Source organism: Phragmites australis, chromosome 10 (genome assembly GCF_958298935.1).
Source record: "Phragmites australis chromosome 10, lpPhrAust1.1, whole genome shotgun sequence".
NCBI classification, from domain to species: Eukaryota; Viridiplantae; Streptophyta; class Magnoliopsida; order Poales; family Poaceae; genus Phragmites; species Phragmites australis.
The window spans coordinates 2,610,121-2,631,315 of NC_084930.1; the positions used below are offsets into that span (position 1 = coordinate 2,610,121).

The window sequence follows — 21,195 nt, forward strand, 5'->3', positions numbered from 1 at the left end:
TAGCCGCCGACAGCGACTCATCTCCTCCCTCCGTGGCTGCCGCCATCGCACCAAACCAAGCGAGCGCCGGTTTGGTCCAACTGGCCAGCCTCGCTGTGGATAACGCCAAACCTGCGACCTGCGAAGGATGCATTCGGCATTGCACGGTTCGGTGCGAGATGCCGAGATTTCTTTTTCCTTTTTTTCAAGTATCAATTTCGTAACTCTTTTGCATGGTTCTAATATACTGTATACTGCGTGCTAATGGGTACTTATGCTCTTTTGTTGACTACTTTTGGACAAGATAACTCGTAGGTTATGGGGATGATGTCAAGGAACCAATAATTTGGCATCTACTGGTTTTTAAGTACAAGTGAGAGGTACATACATATTCACTCACATATACATGCTCACATCTAAATAAAAATTGAAACTATTTAACGTGGACACGTCTTTTGATCACAAAATACACCTCTCTTTATATATTATTTCTCTTGTGATTTAATTTAAAAAAAATACAAGTACCTATACCAAATATAGCACTTGAGTCTAGATGGACAAACTCTACCACAAGAATCCTAGCTAACTGAACAATGCTCAGTTTGACGCCGTAGTTCTGGGTTGATGGTTGTTATTTTTGGGATTTTTGTTTCTGTGACACTGATAAAGTATGGTTTGGTCTTTGAAACACTTTACTCGTCGATTTTGCTTGATGGACACTACAATTTTGTGGTTTGGTCTGCAGGACACCGTATCATATAAAATAGTCATTTAGGAGAGAGAGGGTGAGCGAAAAGACTTTTTTGCCTATGTCTTTCTTCTTGCTCTGACTAACTCCCTCCGGCTTAGCCGAGGAGCATCGCGACAAGCTCCTCCACCACTTGCCCATGCCCATACACCGTCGGCGTATGGCGTAGTTGGCCCTCATGGATCTCTTTGGGCGCGAGCAGCATAGACACCGTGATGCTGGCGAGCCGAACCCGCCATAGCTCCAGGGCGTCACTCGCATGTGGCGTTCCCGCGTGCAGCTGCCACTCGCGTGCGTGCTGCCAATGAGCATGCCGCACGTGTCGCCCGTCGTACTCAAGCAATCGTCCGTTCCATTTTGCAGATCTAGAATTACCTTGAGCATCCCATCATGTCGGTCATATATAATGCACATATTCGGACGATCACAAATAATTATAATTCTCACATAATACAGAAACCAATACCAACTGTTGCTGTTCTCACCATCCACAAATACAAAGGTCAACGTTAGAACTTGATTGTTCCCATAGATCCCAATAGCAGTTAGGATTTATCCCATAAACTTATCAATAAGAAAAATATTATCGATGCAAAAGATAGACCGACAATATTTGAAAGCTTTAATACATGCTCTTATTGTGAAGAAATATTGCTTCAAGACGTACTTGACAGGTTAGACAGCAACGAGTACTTATTAATGTCGTAATATGTCCTCGAATTCCTTCGAGCAATGGTCTATAGTAAATATGGTAGATTCTCATATGACGCTTCGTAGGTCTCGAACCTCATATCGATTCCCTTCCCCTTCGGCCTCTAAGCCTTGTTGTACCTGATAGTGTACTTGTACTTCTCTTCGATTTGCCTGATTATGGACTCTAGTCGTAGTTCAAGTTGTTCACAATATAAGCGTACATCACATTGATGACAAAGAATGAGGTTATATTCCTGTGGTTAGGCTTAAGTTTTTCCATCATACAAGTATTCTCGACCACAATCGATATATTCCAATAGTCAACTCATTTCCCCTTAAAGTCGTATGCCCACCACGAGCTACCACTTGATATCATATTTTTTCTTGCTTAATTTGACAACATAAAACTATTATCGAAGCAATATCGCATATTAAGTCATAGCATCCTTTACGGCCTCACTAATAAGATACCTAGCACATTGAGTCACCTCATTCTACGTATACTTCCAGACCACTTGATTCTCTTGATTCACTGCAAAATCGTTGGAGTTAAAATTATCCTAGTTTGCAGAAACCAGAACACCGTCCTCATCATCATTTGAAAGATCATACTCAGATAATTCGTTAACATCACGATCATTGTGCTCCATCTGTTCCATACAAGCCCGAATCACGATCATTGTGCTCCATCTGTTCCACACAAGCCCGAATCCGTACGTAGTGCGTGCACCCCACCCGTTGGACGCAATGCCTCCGTTCCATAGCCCGCTTGTCCTCATACGAATTGCACGGTTCACTGTTCAGATTTTTTTTTCTTTTTCTGCGCCGCAGTATGTCATGGTGTCGATCAACGGGCCCGTGCCCATGTCATTCGCCGCGAGCGAAGAACCAACGGCGTATGGCGAGCTCGTGTCCATCGGCGGGATCGGCCCAAGCGTAAACGAGAAGCTGAGCGCAGCTCTTGCTGAGATCCTGGAGCCCAAGCTCTCGGTCAGCACTCAGCACTCAGCAGGTCCAGATTCTACATCAATAATCTTCTTTTTCTTCGTGCAACAGGGATGCAACCTGGGGTTCAACGGATCGACGTTCTAGTTCAACTCCATCAGAAGATGACGATTTCTGCGTCCAAACCACCAGCTCAGCTAGCCCGTACTACATACCATCAATAAATCGTAGGCTGAATGTGCCATTGTATCACCTGCACCTTCGGTATCGCCCATGTTGGCATTGTGAGGCAGCACTAGTACTTACTATGATTTATTTCAAGTGATAGGAGCACCAGCATGCCCCTGATTGCTTGTTTCGTCAAACTTCATTCTTGAATTCAAACAATTATCTTGTTCTGACATTGGAGAGCTTGAAAATAACTTTGTAAAACTTTTCTAGAAGTAGGACTTATTTCCACCGCAATACACCACTGCAGTGCCACTCACAGGAAGCCAAACAAACAGTATCCAAAATACAATTCTAGTGCCGTAAAAAAGTGTATACATATTTAACTGGAAATCACAGTGATTATCACATCTCAGAAAGCAAATAGATGGAACAAAGGCCACGAGATTTCCATATAACAGATCAGCGTCTAAAATTACAAGTCTTAAATACTGAGTTCCGCTTCAATTACTCATACAACAACGTAGTCCGTGTACTAAAAAAACAAGAAAAAATCATACGACGTCTTATTGCGTGCATATTTACATTAAGATATCACCTGAAAGTCTGATACACGTAGTGATAACTTGATAGGTGCTATAATCGCAGTTAGCTTACACAAAAGACGAACATGTGAAGATCCTGACATAGCAGACCTCTGTCACATGTTCATTGCTGCCTGTCACACGCTCATTCCTGCGATGACCTCCGGGTGGTAGTAGAGCATCTCCTGCCACATCATTTCGCGGATCATCTCTACGCCGAGATTCTCATCTATATCAAGATCGATGGGCACTTGAGCAGGAGGGTTTGCGCTTGGATCATACAGTGGAGACATGTAAGGGTGCTCCAGAGCCTCAGTGACGCTAATCCTTTTTGAGGGGTCAAAGACAAGCATCTTCTGCAACAGATCAATGGCAAAAGGGTGTGCTTGTGGGTACATACTAGTGAGGGGAATGCCGGGGGTGTATGGAAGGGTCTTGATATACTTGCGGGCTTTTGGGTTGTCAATGAACTCGAGGTCAGCTTCACTCATGGTTCCAAGAACATTGACTATGAGCTTGAGTTGGTTGAGGCACTCAGTTCCTGGGAAAATCGGTTTGCGGCCAAGTAGCTCCGCAAAGATGCAGCCAACAGACCAGACATCTATTGAGGTACCATAATTGTCGCAGCAGAGCAGCAGCTCAGGGGCCCTGTACCAGCGGGTGACGACATATTCTGTCATAAACTGACCTTTGGTATTGTTTGTGCGGGCAAGACCAAAATCACAGATCTTCAGATCACAGTTTGCATTAACCAAGAGGTTCCCTGGCTTTAGGTCTCTGTGGAGTATCCCTGCTGAATGAAGGTACTTCAGACCTCGGAGCAGCTACAATCAAGAAGAAAGGTGGCAACTTAAATATTAGTTGATAGACAAAAAGGAATCCAGAAACTGTAATATGAATCAACACTTCAAATTTGAAGATCTCACAGCAACAAACTAAAAGAATCTGAAGACAGAATGAACAGGAAGGTTTTGGTCCACTAGATGCTTAAGTTACAATTCACCTATAGAAACTTTTTCATATTGAGGAGCTTAAGGTATTGACTTGTCTGAATCTATTTGCCCTGTATTGAATTGCTTCCAAGAAAAACAATTCCTAAGCAAAAAACAACAACATTTGGAAGTAGTTAATATAAGCTTCTACTAGCCATGCTGAAAGACTGTTTTGATGAACCATGCAACTTCAGAGGGAAAAACAAGAGCCTGTCAAGTACATTCCAAATCAGAACCAACTAATTAATATTATTTCCAAGTTTCTCATTGTTTCTGGTTTTCTAATCTAAGGTCCAAGTTGTCCTTGATCTCTTGAGAACAACTTGTTTGGGGTGTCAAGAAATCATATCTGCTCTTATCCACTCCCCTAAGATCTGAGTTTAGTTTTAAGCCTGGGAAGTTTCCTATATTTTCTCATATGATATATTATGTTAGGACAGTACAATCTAAGTATCAATGTATCATTGTCCAACTGCACCATTAATGCTGTCCTATCCAACTCGGTCCAAACTTCAGAGATGCTGACCTGTGGTTGCAAATTTCGATTATTAATTGTAAGAAAATGTAAATGGATGCTGAGTTGTGGGTCCAAACTTCCAAATGATGTGTGAAGCTTTACACATAAGGAAGACAACGACTAAGAAATAACAGAACAATAGGAAACCAGTAAGATTTACATTAGAGCATGGTTGATGCACTAAGAAGACAACAGCTCAACAAGTTAATCATTATATCTCAAATTCAAAACGCAAAAGTGTTCCAACAGCTGTGCTCTCAAAATGGATGTGGAGTTAACCAACCAAATGACTACTATATGGAGTTCAAAAGCCAATGTGACTTATTCTCACTTAGCACCTAACGACTTGGAACTCAACAAGAACGTCATATCAACCAAAGTATAACAAAGAAAGAGATGCCTGAGCCGTGAAGTGGCTGCAGACTTGTATAAAACTAACAAAATCAATACTGCATCACAACAAATGCACTTTTGCAAAACCAGTCAAACAGAATAAATCAACTAAACAAGATATTGCCAATGACAACACTAGGCGTAGTTTATGGTAGGACTACAAAATTCTCAACTCTATTCTGATCGGTATAGGGACAAGCATCTCATATTCTAATAGGACAGGTCAGCAAATCCTGGCAATGGCAACCAGATAGAGCATAAGGTGCAAATGAACAAATTACGGTGCAAGCATATAAACTTAGCGGCTAAAACTTATAAGAAATATCATGTCAAGGTGGAAAATTATTTTACCATATTTATGCTGGAATGATAAAAATATATATAGCTCATGTCATGGAGCGATGAACAAGAGTGAGGACTGGAAAGAGATCCAAAAGTTACCTGAAAAAGAAAATACTGGCAGTGATCATTGGAAAGTGGTTGAGATGACTTAATTATTTGATGCAGATCAGTGTCCATGAGTTCAGAAACTAAGTAGACATCCTTGAAGCTCCTTCTATGCACTGGCATCATTATGTCCTTCAAAGCAATCACATTCTCGTGGCGTAAGTGTCGAAGAAGTTTCAGCTCCCGCAGTGTCCGTAGTGCATCCACACGGTTGTCAAAGACATTGTTTATCTTTTTTATTGCGACTTTCTCATTGGTCTCACGATTTATAGATGAGCAAACTATTCCGTAAGCTCCTCTTCCAATGGGCTTGATAGGCACATACTTGGTGTCAATCTCAAATAGAGTTTGCCACATAGTGTAGTAATGCTTCCCTTGGTTTCCCGTGCCATTGGGAGGATCCACCATCATCGCCATTTTCTTGAAAAGCACATGTCAGTACGATAGGAGATAAACTTTTAAAAATCAATAAGGGATACTTATGAATGGATAGAACACCGGTAATTTTCTTATGATTGCACACAGGAGAGACCTGAGTGATACACACTGGTTTCATATGAACTGATCAGCCAAGTATTATTCTATATGTGTCTTATATATAGTTAGCGTGAATGTGACCTTTACAACACAGGCTCCATACATCTTTTGTGGATCGGACGCTCGGCATACCGAGCAGAGTTTACATAGGACAGATACAATTGATGCAGAGAAAAGGCATCGGTTTGCCTCAAAGAAGAAAACGAAAAGGCATCGGCATAGCAGGCTTTCAACGATTTGCATCGATGACCCTTTGGAACTCGAGACTTTGACTATGCATGGTAGGAAAACTTCCCTAAGACAACCCCAACTTTCATCCCACATTCAATCGCCACTCGTTTTAGCACAACTCAACATCAAAATCAACACGATATTCTGTAGCCTATCGAGTTTACTTTGAATCTCCAGGCAATTCACATCTCAAATAGCGTTTCTGTTTGGGGTGCATGTGGGAATATGCATTTGACCATAACTGGCGCACCCCAATTCAGTTCCAACGTTGCCGGAGCGCAAATTCCGAAACCGGACATAATAATCCCAAGCCAAAATTGGATTCGATTCGCTGCAGTCGAACACAGCTCCTGCTCCCCCTTCACTCCCCTAGCTAAGATCGTCCGGTGGAGCAGCACGCGACACAGAAAAGGAAGCTTGATTTCCACCCGGCCAATCCTTCCCCTCATCAATCGCACGCTTTGCCGCGCAGAAGGCCATGAGCTGTTCAATTCTTCAGGAAAGCGAGCAGTGGAACGGCAGATCGACCGAAACGAATACTCCACGCAGAACAGGAAGGAGATTCGCACCTGATACCTTAGAAGCAGGGCGCGTGCACTCGTGCGCCGGCCGCCTAAGCTCTCATCACCAACGACCCGGCAGGATCCTCTCCTCCTCGCTGCACGCACAGAAAGGGAACGAGAAAAAGCTCCGATTAGCTGCGATTGGATGCTACGGCGGCGTGCAGAGGTCAGAGCAACCGAGGGAGGGGAGCGCCACCCCACCAGCACACGCGGCGTCGATCGGCGCCGCCGCAGATCTGGGCCGCGGGGTAAGCGGAGAGGGAGAGGGGAGGGGAGGGCACGCGCAGGCGAGTCGGAGCGAACGAGAGCACTGGCTTGCTATTTTTATTGCGGAGGCGGGGAGAGACGGGGGAAAGAGGCCGCGAGGAGCGGAGCGGAGCGGAGGGCAACACGCGGCAACGAGGCGAGCGAGGGAGGCAGCGACGGGACGACCAAAGCACGCGGGCGAGCAGACGAGCACCCTGCGCAGCGGTGAGCCGTGAGCCAGCGAGCGCCTGCGCGGTCGGCGTCGCTCTCGCCCCCGCCCGACCCCCCCCCCCCCCCGGCGGAGAAATTTGAGTATTTGCCCCCAAATCCGTGTGCCTCTTTAAAATTACCATCTAATTTGCGTGCCTTTAGAATATAATTTAGAATGTGACATCCACGCCAACTAATTTGGCGCGACGGTGCCAATTTCTCAATTTCGTTTTTTCTCTCCATTAGGTCGGAATATTGTGTCCCTGTGTACTGTTCATTATAAATTATATGTTCAGGCCGGACTATCCGGGTTCACCCGGAGTATCCGAGTTCTGTATAACTCGGAGTCTCCAGATTGACCTGGAGTATCCGACCAGTTTAATCCGCTGTGAAGTTTTTAAATTTCAAGAAACGTCTATTCACCCTCCTCTAAGCGACATCAAGTACTTTCAGGAGGAACCTCCATGTTACCGTAGGTAGTGAGGAACTTATCCACCACTATTCATTGAGCTCATGTAGCCTCATCTTCGGCCGTTCAACATCTACGCTCCTCATTACCTCAGTCTTATCGTAACCGTAGTTGATGTTCGCGTACTCTTCTTCGTCCGCGTACCGTTCGAACTTGCACCTAGGCTTGCCATACTATTGGAGGGAAGCATGTGAATTAGATGAAATTCATAGCACGGTAGGATGTCATGCACACTTACCCCACAACGGTACCAAGCAACCATGGTAAGCGAGAACAGTTTCATGCTTGCTATTCTACTGCAGTCACACCGTGGCATGTGTGGCTCGTGCATTTCTATATCCAATTTCAGTTCCCTCTTCTTCTGCTCTGGGTCTTCATTTCTCCTTCCCTCTTCGTCCTCACGCTTGCATCTGTCATGGATGTCGCGCCATAGCTCGTAAGGGCCCATCTTGCCCTTACACTTGTCGGACCCAGAGCCGGGCCCAGAAGCCATAGAAGGGATTGTGTTGGACTGTGTTGGAGATGAAGTAGCCATGGATGGGTTACCCTTATATACACAAGGGGGAATATTGCCAGGAACCGTTGAGTGTGTTGGAGGGAGACTTATTACGATGCCAGGGTGGGTCTCAGGGATTCTTGACGTGCGTATGTCGAAAGCATCCGCCGACAGGGAGAGAAAGAGGCGTGGTACTATAGAAGAAGGGATAATGTTGTGGTGGATATAGTGCATGCATTGGATGCCTTCCTGTAGCGAGCGGTCACTGGACTCTAGAAGTTGGCAGCGTGCGGTCACACCGCTTTGAAAAGGTGGCAGCGAGAGGTGCCTTTCCTTTAATCTTGTAACTACTGAGTTTGGTATTCTTCAGCTATGCAATGTCTTTGAACAAACTTTCTATGAGGAAGTTGATCTTAATTCAAAGTCAAAGTCTGTTTTAAACATTCATCTTAGAGCAAGGAATCATTGTGTTTTGAACGGTTCAAACAATCACATGGTTGATGATAGAGCTGCAATTAATGTTATTCCTCGAGGTGCTGGTGCTACAACCCAAGTCTATGTCACTCCCCAAGGTGCTCATGCTACAACATTAGTCATAAGAGGACAGTAGCACAAGCATGACATATGTAGGGGTACCTCCGGAACCCCACTCTCCTACACCTCCTCATGGACAATATTTTCACCAATAGCTTCTACGGTGCTAGGTTCAGCTTCAGTCGACCCAACATGGCTCACTTCTACAAGGATACAGTGGGAAAATTCCCGTCTCAACCCCAGTGACACAAATTGCTACCATTGCTTCGAACACGTAACCTCCAAAAGCTCCCACTGCCACCCAATTTCTCGACATCTAGGAATCAGAACCTTCATCGTCAACCGCTGATGTGCTGAACTAAGTTGCAGCAAATTATACAGCCAACCTATCACTTGGGCCCGCCGCAACTCTCCCAAACTATGCAATTATGTATCCACATACTAGAAGTTACTCAAATTCACCCTATTGTCACACTGCATGACATAACTAGGGCTGTAAAAAACCATAAACCCTACTACAGTCGACATCCCTGATTCAACAAACAATATCAATATTCCATCAGCTAAAATAACTCTAATAACCTTACAAATTATTCTAATTTCACTATACCACGCTAAATATTCTTCTGTCATCATTCTAAATATTCTAACCGACATGTCCAGTTTTAAATATACTGCAGATTTCTATATATTCTTTAAAGTCTGTACATATAATTTGTCATATACATATAATTACTACTATAATCATCATCCTCTAATTTTCTAAAATCCTCTAAATACTGTACTCTTATATTTTTAATTAATCGAATTCAACTATTGTACTCCAAACATTATAAATAACCAATTTCAAATGTACCGTGAAAATCATATTCTAAACTTATTATTTCCGAGTAATTTTCTACCTAAAATTTTAAAATTACCTAATTTAGTTTCCGAACTAGTTTTCTACCTACATTCTACACACTAAATAATTTTTTAATTTTTTTTAAATATTGTGTCTGACAAGTCCGTTTCTAAATATACTGCATATTCCTACATATTCTCTAAATTCTGTATCGATAATATGGCATATCAATCTAAATTCTACTCTAAACATAATACTCTACTTTTTCAATATTTATCCATTTTCAAATGAAACTATTCTACATTCCTTCTAAATTTCTAATCTAATTTCTATGTTTATATTCTTATATCTCTAAAATTCCCTAAATTTCTTCTAAATTTCTATGTTTCTACATTCCTTCTAAATTTCTACTCTAAGTCCCTATGTCTCTATTCCTATAGGTCTACTAAAATTTCTACAACTAGTTTCTATCTAAAATTTCTAATTTAATCCTATGTATCTCTAGTATTCCTATTTTTTTAACCTAAATTTCTGTACTCCTAATTTACTATATCGAAGATTTTTTTTTGAAGAAAAAACCTCACCTCCAAGCTGCCGCCGCGCCACCCGTTGTCGCTGCTCCACCGCCCGCCGCTGCCCGTTGTCGCTGCTCCACCGCCCATCGCCGCTTGCGGACGAGCCGCAGCCACGCTTCGTCGCCTCGCTGCCGCTGCGCTCTGCTCCGCCGCCTCTGCAAGTCGCCACGTGCGCGTGTGTGCAAGACCAATGGCCAAGAGGGAAATCGACGACCGGCCAATTATTATAGGCCTGTTGGCATTCCGCGTGCTGACAGGCCTGAGTTGGCGTCTGTCAGCACGCAGAAAGCTGACACGCCTAACGTGGCACCTGTCGGCATTCCGCGTGCCAACATGTTATGACTTATAACCTGTTGGCATGCAGAATGCTGACAGGCCAGTACACTGTACCAAAAGCCTACGTGGCACCCTCCTTTAGTCGGGCTCACCACCTGTCGGTATTCTGCGTGCCGATAGACCTTCGGGCCTAGTGCCACATAGGATGTCGGCATGCAGAGTATCGATAGGTCCCTTGTCGGTACTCCGCGTGCCGACATATACCTATTCTTGCAATCTCATGAATTTGACTATTATTTTTATAATTTTTCAATAAAATAATATTATTAAAAAAATCCTTACCTTTCGCGGTGGTTAGATATCTCCAACGGTTTCCCTTCGCGAGTCTCGTTACCTTCATAAAGGGATTCTTGTTCCCTTCAGCGCTCCAACAGTTTTTCTTCACGGTTCCTTTCACGAATAAATTCCCAAAGTCATTCTCTTCAACCCAGGATTCTCTCTCCTTTCCCTTCGCGAATCCCTTCGAATGGAAGCTGTTGGAGATAAGAGAAAATAAAGGGAATGTAAATGGAGAGGGGAATCAGGAAGGGAATGAAATGAAAGGAAAATAATTGGATATGGTCTTACTCACGGTTTCGCTTCGCTTCGTTGCGTGCGTCCTTGGACGAATCAAAGGCCTCGGGAAGTCGACAAAGTGTTTTTAAGAAGCCCCTAGTACAACAACCACACGCACACACTCATATTATCGCACGCACGCATGTACCCACTTAGTGGCTACTAAGAACTGGAGATGCGGAACTTGAAGATTGGCGAAGTTATCACATATACATCGTTGTCGACAGATATATCACCTATAAAAAAAAAATCGTCTTGATAAGACACATAAAAATAAACTTTGAGTTTAAACTGGTGAGTAGAAGATGCAACCACCTTCGCTAGCCACCAAAACAAGGCTTGGTTTTGGGCAAGTCGGCGAAGTTGTACTCTCTACTCTCCCTGGCTGCCAGGTCGACACGTCTCAAATTGCCAACCCGGCCGTGCTACGTACCGCCCCAGCCATCGTGCGTCCAAGCACAGTCAGCCTTGCTCGGTTATCACTGAGCGAGCTCCAACTCCGGTTTTGTCTAGTTGTCCATGGAGCTACCTGAATGGAAGTATCGTACTGATCAGCTACAAAAGCACATATGTCATACGCACTTGCACGTTGGGCAAGGGCTTGTTCCTTTTGCCACTCATGCCACTAGGTCCTCTGAATCTTTTAGGCATCTAGGCATCTGGGACGGATCAGGTCTCTGTCACCAACTCAGCGTTATCCTTGTCATGTTGTCATCCGGCGAGCAAGCACTAAAACATTTTGAGATCACTCGTATTAGTAGTAAGCAACGAACTCTTTCCTTTTCCCTTGGAAGGAACTCTTTTCTTTCAATGCATATGCGTGACATGCTTTATGTATAATTAATAATATAACTTTTAGGATATGCTTAAGATTTTAAGAATTGCATAATTACGATACAGAACAACTGCAAAGCGACGAAACTAGCTACATCCATTTCTTAATTCAAGATTCAAGTAAACTTTAAAAAATTAAATATTAAGGTAACTAACTTATGCATAAACGATAGATATACTTCCAACATATGAATATACTTTAAGTATTGTATATGAAGAGTATGAACATATGCAAGTAAATGACATATCCAGCTACTTTTATCTCGTAATCCATGAAATCATCAAATCTTCAGAAGGTAGACAGAAGTAATATGCTTACATTTAATTTAAAAGATTATTAGAGAGTACGGCAATTAAAAGATGGAGGCAATCAAATAATAAACTATAGCATAATGCAACTACTATATTCACTTGCCTTCACCAACGACGAGGACAGGAATATAACTGCGACTCAAAGCGGCACCACCTGAACAAGTGCATAAATTAGCACCAAAACGCCGCAATAACAAAAGCAAAAAGGAGACACGCTCCTACACCCAAAACCCCACATGGGCCGCATAGAAGGCGATAGCGAAAATGACGGAGCAACATCTACCACTTGACTAGCATGACGATGGGCGAGATCTTCCTTTAGATAGGTCGAGGTCTGAAGACCCGAAACAAAAGCCTGAGCTAAAGCACATCGGACAACAACATTATTTATCAATTACTCCTAACCCGCTCAACCAACATGAACAAGACCAACGCCATCGGAAAGATGTCGACAAGACCTACGACCTTCATTTTTGTCTTATGGTTCAACTCGACACCAGTTAAACCTCAATTTCCAATTTAAGTCACTGCACGTACTAGATCGACCAACACACTAAACCGACGACGAAAAATGATCGATCCCCACTAACCACGGGCATCTAAGGACTACGAAGAGATCACCTTTGCAGCGAGATCACGAATCAACGGCAAAAATCCGATGAACTCGAGGAAATTCCCGTTCTTCCCCTGTTCTTCCTCTTCTTTCTTCTTCCTCTTCTTTCCTTTTCTTTTCTCTTTCTTTCCTCTTTCTCTTCTCCTTTCTTTCTTCTTCTTTCTTCTTTCTTTTCTTTCCTTCCTCTTTCTTTCATCCTTTTCTTCTTTGCTCGGCCGACCCTTGCCTTCAACCGGCCACTCTTCCTCTCTGTTCCTCCCCGGTCCGACCCCCTCCCCAACTGGTCTCCCCCGGCTGGTCTCCCCCGGCCTTAGCCTCCTCCAGCCACGGCTGGCCGGCAGCACGCGGTTGCGGTCGGGCGTTGCAATTGGGCGGCGGCCGACAGAGGGAAGCGACGGCGACCGGGGTGGTGATGGGCGACGACAGCTAGAGGTGGCGATGGGAAACGGTGGGCCGGCTGTTCGGCGGCAGCGCTGTGTGGCCGGGGCAGTGACGACGCAGCAGTGCGCGACAGGGACGACGGTTGACGGCGACGGCGGCACAGAGGCGAGAGGCGGCGACCTGGTAGGGCAGCGGCGCCAGGACGGCGAAGGGCTAGGGTTGGGAGGGGCGACAACGTCGAGGCGGTCTGGGTTAGGATCGGGGTGGTGACCGATCCCACCTGCTCCTTATCCCTTTTTTATTTTTTTCATCCAATGGTTTAGATTTATTGGGCTCGCTACAGATTCACCGAGCGTCCAAAAAAGACGTTAAAAAGGTCAAATTTTGCACCTCTCACGGGTCCCACGATCAACTTCTGAATTTCGTATTTTACGGGTACTACAGGAGGCCACAGGTGCACTACTACAGAACATGTCATAAATAGCAACTCATCAGTGTCGGTTGTGCAAAATCTGCCACTGAAAATATATCACTGCCGGTTCTTAATCTTCCGCGCCCGAACAGTGATCGAGCCGTTAAGAATCGACACTGAAACTGACTATCAGTGCCAGTTCGTGTTACAAACCGGCACTGATAGTCAATATCAGTGCCGGTTCCAACCACGAACCGCCACTTAAGGTCCCGGACCCTTGTATTCAATCGGCATTTTTTCTCGCAACTCTCTCTCTCGATCCGGCATAAGAGATAAAGTAAGAGATCATAGTCCTCTCGATCCAGCGCAACTCTCTCTTTCGATCCCCTCTCTCTCTCTCGATCTCCTTGCCCCCTCTCTCTCTTCTTCTCCTCCCTCTCGGTCCCAACCACACCACCCACCGCCGCCACTCGGTCCCTCACAAGATCCTCCTTCTACTCAGTCTCCCCACCAGCCTCGTCCTCGGCAACCTCCTCACGGCCGCTGCCCGCTCTTTCTCTGTGATGGCGGTGTGTGGAGGTCGAGGAGCACTGCGATCCAGCGAGGCTTCCACGGGAGGTCGGATCCGCCGCCGCTGCCGTGACTCGAGATCGTGTGGCATACGGGATGGCGTCAAGGAGGCCGTGCGATGGCGGGGTCGCGATATCAGGGCGGCGGTGCCTCCATGCGGCGGGAGCACGTGCCCGAGGGGTGCTCCGGCCGTTCGGTGGCCGGAGGCAACGAAGGTGGTTCGGCGGTAAGCTCGCCGGTTCGCTGTGGTGAGGAAGGCGACATGGTGTTGTGTGGAGGCGACCACTCGGAGGCGGGATGGTGGTCGGTGGAGCGGCGGACGAGCGGTGGGGCGCAGCTACGCCGGAGGCGAGGGGCGTGGCGACGGCGAGGCGAGGGGCACAGCGGATCTGTGGCGGCGGCCTTCGTGCCGCCGTATTTTTCTCTGCAGGGCGCGAGCGGCGGAGCGGCCGTGGCGAGGAGTGGGTGCGGCGGCTCGGCGGATCTTTTTCTCTTTTTTTGTTTTTCGAAAATACCATCACTGCCGGTTCGTGGCTGGAACTGGTAATCAGTGGTGGTTCAAAACCCGTCACTGATGTCGATTTTGAACCGCCATTAATAACATATTTTGTAGTAGTGGTGGAACGAGATGACTTTCAGTAGGCCAACCGTAGTTGTAAGTTCTAGCTAGCACTGCGTACTTGGTGAGATACCGTGAACCCGTGGTTGGCCGAGGTTACTCTATTTATCGACAACTAGTTGTGTATGGTATACCATCGATGTGAAAAGGTATATCTCTATTCTCTACATGGAAACAAGTTGGGTTAAAGGTACCGCAATAAAATTTATATCACAGGGATATTAAATCTGAGATAAATACATAATCCTAGAAATACTCTCACTGATCGATCAAGAGTTCGAGACGGCAGTGCGGTGTTGACTCAATATAACAACTTAGATTAGCTAAAACTATTGTTGTTGCAAAAAAAGTACTACTGCATTTTCAAGCATAGGTATTAGGGCTGTCAAAGCACCGCATATAAAAAAGCTAGTTTTTTTTATTAAAAAACACAGAATAAATGCACCTAAATATTGAGGAAATTTCACATGAATGACTGAATCTGATTAAGCCGGACAAGGCAAGGACATCATGATCGATATCATACACCCTCAAACTTATATAGATAGCAATATCCTGCATCAGCTTTAGATTGTGCGTGCCAACCAACTTTAACAACCAAAATGCTAAAAAGGAGCTTAATTTGTCCTTTTTATCTTTTTGCAGCCTCTTGCATAACCAGTAATTCAGTAGGAGTAATACAAAGTACTCCATGTCTCCACCACTTCAATGATATCTCATCCTCGAATGTAAGCAATCAGCCTTTTATAACTTTGATCACTAGTATACACAAATGTATATACATTTGTAATATGAAAATGATATTGTTTTTTTTTATCAAACGTTTTCCTAGCATTATATTTGTAGTATCTTGCTAACATATAATTGGAAAAGGCAATCTTCAATTCATCAGTGTCAACATCCAAAATGACAAGATAACCGTGGGAGTGAAAATGAATTATCATGAGTTCATGACAACAACTGTCACCAATCAGAACTATCATCCAAACGAGACAGAGTTGATGTGGAATACAGTTTACAATCACATACTCCCTCCATTTAAGAATACAAGACACATTTTGTTTTGAAAAAAGCCTTCAAAGTTAGATCTTGATCATTGTTTTTTCACAAAATATATAGTATATAGCTAGAAAATCAAAATAATGTGAAAGCATTTTAAAATATGAATCTAATTGTATAATTTTTATACACTAAACATACTTATAATTTGACTAATTGTTGATCAAAATATATAAAGTTTGATTTTTTTAAAATAAAATACGTCTTGGATTCTTTAACAGAGGGAGTACCGCTGAGCATCAAGAGCTAATGTGGAATAGAACTACTCGATCGTCCTTCTAAACATTAACTGCATATATGCTATTGAGGTGCATTAGAGAGAATTCTTCCTGTGCTAATTTGCTACGGCCTGCGCAGTAGATGGCAACACGATGGACCGGCCCTGAAGAAACGACACTGCCCTTCTCCACAGGAGGCTCACGGAGAGACGCGGCGTTGCGGCCGGTCGACGACGCAGCCGCGCGGCGCCTCTCTGCCACTCGGCGCTTCTCTTCCTTTTCCTTCTTTGCGTAGCGAGCAGCGATGGCGTCGCAGTACTCTCTGCCAGTGCTCGTCTCCCTTCTCCGGGTAGTAGGAGACGACCGGCGTCGAGGCGTACGTCCGGGTCCAGGCCCGCCCAGGCCTTCTTCTCGTACAGTACAGCTTGATGTTGCTCTTGTACAGATGGGCGATGTGGCTGTTGATCGGGTAGTCGAGCATGGGGTCGTAGAGGACAGAGACGATGGAGAGGAGGAGCTTGTCGATCGTCAGGACCGGGCTCCAGTCCTTCTTGAAGATGTCCTGCAGGACCATGTGCCCGTCCGAGTCGATGTTCGGGTGGTACAGCTGCGGATGGCACAAGGGATTAATTGATCGATTGAAATTAAACGAAGCGGAAAAAAGATAGATCAATCCGTGTTTGATCGTGTAGGTTGTATTATTGAGGTGAACATGAGAATGCTGATTATGGCTAACAAGCTAGGCACAACGATCGATTTCATGCAAGCACGCACGCATCGATCGGCCAAGAAAAATCAAGAACTCCTACCTTGGTTTTGAAGGTGATCTTTGGGGGCCTCAAGGGATGATCGCCCATGAACTGGACGTCAACGGGGAATGTCCCTCCGGCGTAGGGGCTGCCTTCGGGACCGTCGATGACCACCTCCCAGTGGAGGAGGTCCGTCACCGCCGACGCGCCGGGACGGCGGCGGGTCCACCCACAGCTTGTGCAACTCCTTCCGGATCCGGATCCGCCTCCTGCTTGGCTCCGCCTTGGCCGGCGACGACGGTGAGGCACCCATCCGAGCTCAGGCTCCCGTCCCTCCGGGTGTGCTCTGTTTTGCCGTGGCGTTGTCGATTGTGTGCCGAGGGAAGGGAACCCTACGACTTGCTCAGGAGTAACTAATCGAGAGATTTACAGAAATGCACTCCAGTTGATTACGCTTCGATAAAATATCATCTTAGCTCACATGTCATTGACACATATGGTCCCATATGTTAGTGAGAGAGGAGTGATATTTTATCAAAGCACCAATCAACTGGAGTGCATTTCGGCAATTTTTCCATACGGCGCTCAAAGGATGGACTCGAGAATGAGGTGGAGGCTGCGGGGCATCGATATATAGCTGTTGTCTCTGGCCGACATGTGGGGTCACATTCTTGGCAATTGAGTTGCGGTGGTAGTTGAGAGTGGTACCGGATTTAGGGTCTGTTTATTTTTGTGGTGGATTATCACAATTTAAATTCTATAGAGAAGCTCATTCTAATTTTGTAGTATAAATTGACTTGTGGATTGAAAAAATTAGCTTTTAGATTGAGATCATTTGTTTTTGCTTTTAGGGCTAGAATATGTAATAAGAATAAAAAACAAACATGGCCTTAAGATGAAGTGTTCAGAGCTTATGGCCTTTTGACCCGTCGCTGGCACGCCATTTTGACTTGTCATACAAATAGATATGCAAGAGTTTTATATACAAATGAAACAATGGCAAGGGAGCACAAATCGTTTTGGAAGGAGGACAGTGATATTACACAGCATATCAGGTGCAAAATACTGTCACACATACATTGCACATAATAGTAGATTAAGTACTTAGATAGATAAAGTGTATAAGTTGTTATATACTTAATAGTACAGTACAGTGGAAGATAAATTGCTAGATACATATAAGACCACATTTGCACACCACTACCCCACACTTTGGAGTAGCATTGATATATATACATCAAAATGACAGTAGCTGCTGCATAAAACTTTTTGTTACAAAAGGTAAAGGCTGTTATGCACCAGAATCGTCGAGACCGGTGCGTGAGTGCTAAATATATCAGCTGAAAATAAGTAGCATTGCTATATATACATCAAAATAACAGTAGCTGCTGCCTAAAGCTTTTTGTTACAAAAGGTAAAGGCTCTAACACACCAAAAGTTGTTAAAGCTTCAATTGTTGAGACCGGTGCTTGAGTGTTAGATGCATCAGGCCCTGCAAGGCACAGATTTGCATAAAGATCAGTGTTAACACCAAAAGGCATTTGATAGTGATTAAGATCTATAATGTACTTATGCTTTCTCCGGTTTGTTTTATAAAATCCTAATTGTTGTATTATGCATAACCAGGTTAGGAAATTTTCAGTAAGTACTACGCAGTAGAGAAAATATGTACTACTTACTGATCAAGTTGTAATAAAAAAAACCGAAATTCTTATGACATTCTTATATGAAAATTTGGAGCAAGCTTATTGTCGTAAAGTTGTAGGTGTGTATGTGAAGGTACAGCAGCATGTTTTTAGGCAATTGTCCAATACAATTATACAATATTTAATGTGTCAGTTATCACAAAATTCTACAGCAGAACAAAGTTGTTCATTAAACCTTACTCCTTCTTTTAGGCTTTAGCGTGCTGCACAAGCCAGATATTGCAGCCTCTGTAGTATACGGTTCCTTATCAAAAGTGTTACAAAGCAACACTGCACGGGACAGTTCTATAGAAAGCTATGCCAAACAGAGAACGCCACAAACGAAGATAACCTCCCGTTCCCTAGCATTACCTATGAAATCATTTTGTAATATGAACCATGATTTGTTCTTCCAGCATGTACACACCTCATTTTCAGTTAATGGATTGGGTGCTATGGATATGTGGGAGAAGCACTGCACACTGATATTGCAGCCGGTCATATGACAAGCACCTAAGAGAGTACAACTTGTGTAGACATTTTCCCTTGCTTGATTAATATAACAGGAAGCTCTATTACCAGTTTCATAGCAGTTCAGAAGTGCGCAGTTAATCAATCAATAATCGTGTTCTATCAGGTTAATTATGCAGGCTTGATGTCTTTATGCCTTTACCTTTTACATGTGTAGACAATTATGTCCTGCCCCTGAAGTGCACTAAATTCAGGCTACTTAGGTTCTATCACACAATACTGTCCCTTGGTCTGGACTAATTGCTAAACCAGGGAAGAGAAGGCTGCATACTTATCAAATATAATTATAACCATTGTCATAGTAAGAGTGTAAAATTGCTGCCCCATGAACCATATGATCAAGCAAGGTAGCATATATTGCCGAACTGTTGTTATTAAATGCCGCATATAACTACAATTTGGCATAACCATTCCGACTACAAATTAGCATAATAGGAAATGTAGATACCATGTTTTTTTACAAACTGTTTAACAGATCGTATAAGAACTTCTATTACATATGCAATGTTAGAGACAACTACATATAGAGCTAGGTAGTTTATAAGTTATAGCAAATTCAGAAAGGAAATGTCGATACTTGTTCGTACATTCTTTGTTGTTGGTGATCAATTTCATATTGAAATTGAGCGCATATATCGAGACATTGATGATTGATTGGCTGATTTTTCTGTCTAACAACATTTGATGGTAACTATAGTCAACAATGCCGGAGCCTTGTTTATGAGGTGAAAGTGTAGCATGGTGATTCATTGACCATAGGAAATATGTTTTTTTCTGTAGAATGTAGTACCGTTTTTGGAATATAGATTTGCAAACCTATCATTACACAATCATGCTCTGTTAATTCATTTATGAATGATACATAATTTATCTTATAACTATCAATGACACGTTTTAATAATTCAATGAAAGATATATTAATTGGACACAGATGCAGTTCTGAAACTATACATTTGCCAATGAATAAAGATGTCAATAAGTCTAGACAAATATTGAAAGCACTTTAAGGGGGTAAATAGAGGTACGACACTCCTCTTTCCCACCCTCCCTCTCTCTGTCAACTTAAGCATGGAAAAAAAAAAAAATAAGAATAGAAGGCTCTAAACAAAAGGAGAAGGTACAAATAGTACACTAAAATAGAGGCTGATGGTATTAAATATACATGACAAGAACGCAATGTGTGTGGAAATTCAAATTACCTTGAGTTTGTTAGTGTTTGGTCTTTTTGCCATTAGTAGGAAGGGCAGCATCATCATCCTGTTAGTTATTGTTTTGCCAAATTTTTAAAACACATGAAATAGAAAAAAGTAAATGACTTATGTATTTGAATACTTACTTCTGAATCTTTCATAGTAGAATCATATGACCTTTTGGAGCGTGTAACGTTTGTTTCAGCTTGTTTTCTATACATAGTACAATATGTTTTAGTATTGTTAAAAAAGAAATGAAGAGAGCTGAGCAATTATAAAAATTTGAACTGTAGTTTGTACCCTGTTGGTTCAATATCCATTCTGCTATCTTCAAGTTGCAATTGAGCTAGTTGCTTTGAGCTTTCCTGCATTATTTTTATATGACTATATATTAGTTATATAATTTGGAATAATATATATTTTGAATGTAGTCTAGTAAACGAAATATAATTACATGTATGCAAGAGTTATTTGATTTAGCAGCAAATGATTTGAATGAAACCATTGGGCGTTGACTTTTTGATATTGGCATTTGTATTTCTGCTGCTAGTGTAGCTATAATTGTATGCATATCTTGTCGAATAGTAGGAATTCTTGTTTGCTTGCTAAATTGTTCTTTGATGTACAGTACCTCGAAAGATGGAACCTTTCGCTCCACACTTTTTACAGGCATTTTGACTATGAATGTATGTTTTTGGCCAATTAAGAATAAGATTTCAGGAGGTGTATCAGATTTGTCAAAGAACATCTGCAATTGCTTGCATGGTTTCCCAATTAGCTGTTGTGCCCTTGCATCGAAGAGAATGAATTCAAGTTCAAAGGAGTCGTCACTGCCCATCAAACTCAATTTGTATTTACAGGTGTTTTACATGTGTATATTTAGTATCTTTGAGAACTTAAAGTTAATATTGAAAAATACAGTGTGAAAAAAGCTACTCACTCCGGTTTTAAATACTTGCT

The 21,195-nt window shown here is 43.3% G+C and overlaps 1 protein-coding gene, 1 long non-coding RNA gene and 1 pseudogene across 3 annotated transcripts; all 3 read right to left on the reverse strand.

Annotated features, from left to right (window-relative positions):
- Window positions 1–2,963: 2,963 nt before the first annotated feature.
- Window positions 2,964–7,322, reverse strand: LOC133931381 (mitogen-activated protein kinase 4-like). Of its 2 annotated transcripts, none has more exons than XM_062378255.1 (4): window positions 6,999–7,322; window positions 6,811–6,892; window positions 5,461–5,886; window positions 2,964–3,941 (listed from the first exon to the last, which is right to left on the reverse strand). In XM_062378255.1, the coding sequence occupies exons 3-4, from the start codon at window positions 5,881–5,883 to the stop codon at window positions 3,255–3,257; spliced, it is 1,110 nt and encodes a 369-aa protein (XP_062234239.1). In that variant the 5' UTR covers window positions 5,884–5,886; window positions 6,811–6,892; window positions 6,999–7,322; the 3' UTR covers window positions 2,964–3,254. The 2 variants fall into 2 exon arrangements, with proteins under 2 accessions (XP_062234239.1, XP_062234238.1); XM_062378254.1 differs by having other exon boundaries at window positions 6,804–6,892.
- An 8,757-nt stretch (window positions 7,323–16,079) lies between these two features.
- LOC133883562 (ubiquitin-conjugating enzyme E2 11-like) lies at window positions 16,080–17,402 on the reverse strand (annotated as a pseudogene).
- Window positions 17,403–17,938: 536 nt separating this feature from the next.
- LOC133883563 (uncharacterized) lies at window positions 17,939–21,187 on the reverse strand. The gene is made up of 4 exons (XR_009902914.1): window positions 20,536–21,187; window positions 20,382–20,448; window positions 20,245–20,302; window positions 17,939–18,321 (listed from the first exon to the last, which is right to left on the reverse strand). It is a non-coding gene; the product is annotated as an uncharacterized LOC133883563 (long non-coding RNA).
- Window positions 21,188–21,195: the final 8 nt, after the last annotated feature.

Excerpts from the sequence above, each read along its gene's own strand:
- LOC133931381 (XM_062378255.1), bottom strand. The coding sequence starts at position 5,883 with ATGGCGATGATGGTGGATCCTCCCAATGGCACGGGAAACCAAGGGAAG. Across the intron at positions 3,942-5,460 it reads GCCAGTATTTTCTTTTTCAG|CTGCTCCGAGGTCTGAAGTA; the intron begins GTAACTTTTGGA and ends TCTTGATTGTAG.